Here is a 1,868-nt window from a genome sequence, read left to right as displayed (position 1 = left end):
CACGCCGCGCGTCCCGCAACCCGGCACTCGCATCGGCTCCCAGAGCCCAACAGAGAAGGCCTGAAGGAATCTGTACATACTTTTCAGACAGGAAGGGGTTTCTGGACTTCTTGGGCATTGTTCTCACAGGCTTGTTCTCCACCTCTTCCCCTTTCTCTTCTTCAGATCCATCAGTTTTTCCCTTAAAAATAAAGCACTTTTGTGATTCTGATGTTTCCACTGCCTTCTTGGTTTCATCCTGTTTTATGAACTAACTAGTCACAGATGAAGATTTCTTAATTCTGCACACCCCTCACTGTCCAAGTGTCAAGGTTTCCTACTGCAGTCCTGCAGAAAGGCACAACCAGAGATATCCTACAGTAATCCACCCCAAGATCCAAAAACTTCAGCATGATCTTAATGGCCATGTGATTGAAGTTTAAACTTGAATGAACCAAAGGTCTTGGCTTTTGCTTAAATTACTGCCAAGACATCTCTGAGTGGACTTTCAGATTAGATGACCTTACAAATATAAACACAACCAAGACCTGACAATCTCTATGAAAGAAATACAAGCTCTTAGTTACAATGTATTTTGAGAATAAAAGTGACCACAAACAGAACTGAATGGTTTCCTTATTTGTGGCCCAAGCACGGGATTATGGAGAGAAAAATGCCTCCTCATGCTGACAGTAATATTTCTGAACAGGACACAGGAAGGAGGTCAAGGGCAGATCATTTGGCAAAGCCTGAAATCTTGATGCTTGTCTTGTATCAGCTTTTAAAGTATTACACTGTTGCTATCCAGTCCAGTAACACTTCATTTAACCAGGGTCAGTCGGGACTAGCAAAGGGTTCCAGAGAGGTGTGGAGTGAGCTAGTCATACAGAACATTTCCTTCTCCTTAGAGGCCCAGTTTAAATTGTGGAAAAATAGAAAAGTTATGAGTTTCCCTTTTCATCCCTGTTCCGACCCAGCTGCAAGGCCTTGGACATACTCAGGGACCACCAGCCCTACCTCACCAGCCCCAGGAGTGTTAACAGGTGATACAGAGAGGTAGCAAGAGGTTTTACCAGGGGACTGCTCAGTCCCAGCTGGCGTGCCCCCGAGAGGTCCAGGTCGCTGATGGTGGTCACTGTTACGATGTGGTTTGGGTGGTCGATGTTCACAGACTCTGTCCGCGATGTCACCAAGTGCTCCAGTTCATCAGCCTCCTCTGGGAACACAAGAAATCCTACACTGCAAAGTGCCCAGCTTTTTATGGGATAAACTCACTTGTTCCTGATGCACCATGCTGGGCTGGGGTGACACCTGGCCTTGGCATGCAGGGATAAAGGGCAGAGGGCCTTGGCACTGCAAGCCTGGAGGGCAAGCTCCTTCTCCCCCCTGAGGGGACCTGGTGACACCTTGGAGATGTCTGCCTGCTCCTTCCTTTCTGTACGAGCCCCATGATTGCTGGGACAGAGGGCTGCGGGGTCACCGCTCCGATTGCTGCCCAGCTTATCTGGGGAACACGACAGGGCCGAGCAGCTGTTGTGGGACAGGGTACGAGCATCCCTGCCCCAGCCCTCAACACCCACTCAAGGCTGCCGGCCCACGGGCGCCCACCGCCCTCCCCACCGAGGGCCCAGCACGTACCGAGCGCCTCCTCCCTCTCGCTCAGCATCTTCAGATACTCCTGGTGCCGCTGAGGAAGGGAAACAGGTCATGGGGCGCCTCTGCCCGCCCCTCCTGCCCCGCTCCCTGCTCGCCTGGCGAGGGGGGACACGACACCCTCCCCTCACCTCCTCTTTAATTTTCCTCTCCTCTTCCTTCAGCTTCCGTTTGATCTCCTCCAGCGCCGCCTTCCTCCGCTCCACCTTCCGCTTGTGGAAGCCGGTCCGGGACTC

The 1,868-nt window shown here is 51.9% G+C and overlaps 1 protein-coding gene across 1 annotated transcript in view; it reads right to left on the bottom strand.

Moving 5' to 3' along the window:
- Positions 1–1,868, bottom strand: part of NOL12 (nucleolar protein 12) — a 4,335-nt gene that overhangs the window by 1,182 nt on the left and 1,285 nt on the right. Inside the window, exons 2-5 of the mRNA XM_005421921.2 lie at positions 1,764–1,865; positions 1,618–1,666; positions 1,053–1,195; positions 81–181 (exon numbers count right to left, since the gene is read on the bottom strand). Coding sequence (XP_005421978.1) covers positions 81–181; positions 1,053–1,195; positions 1,618–1,666; positions 1,764–1,865 — 395 coding nt within the window. The remainder of the gene's footprint in view (positions 1–80; positions 182–1,052; positions 1,196–1,617; positions 1,667–1,763; positions 1,866–1,868) is intronic.

The sequence above is a fragment of the Geospiza fortis genome, unplaced genomic scaffold, assembly GCF_000277835.1.
Source record: "Geospiza fortis unplaced genomic scaffold, GeoFor_1.0 scaffold173, whole genome shotgun sequence".
NCBI classification, from domain to species: Eukaryota; Metazoa; Chordata; class Aves; order Passeriformes; family Thraupidae; genus Geospiza; species Geospiza fortis.
The sequence above is the reverse complement of the archived record's forward strand: the minus strand, read 5'-3'. Positions and strand labels throughout refer to the sequence as shown.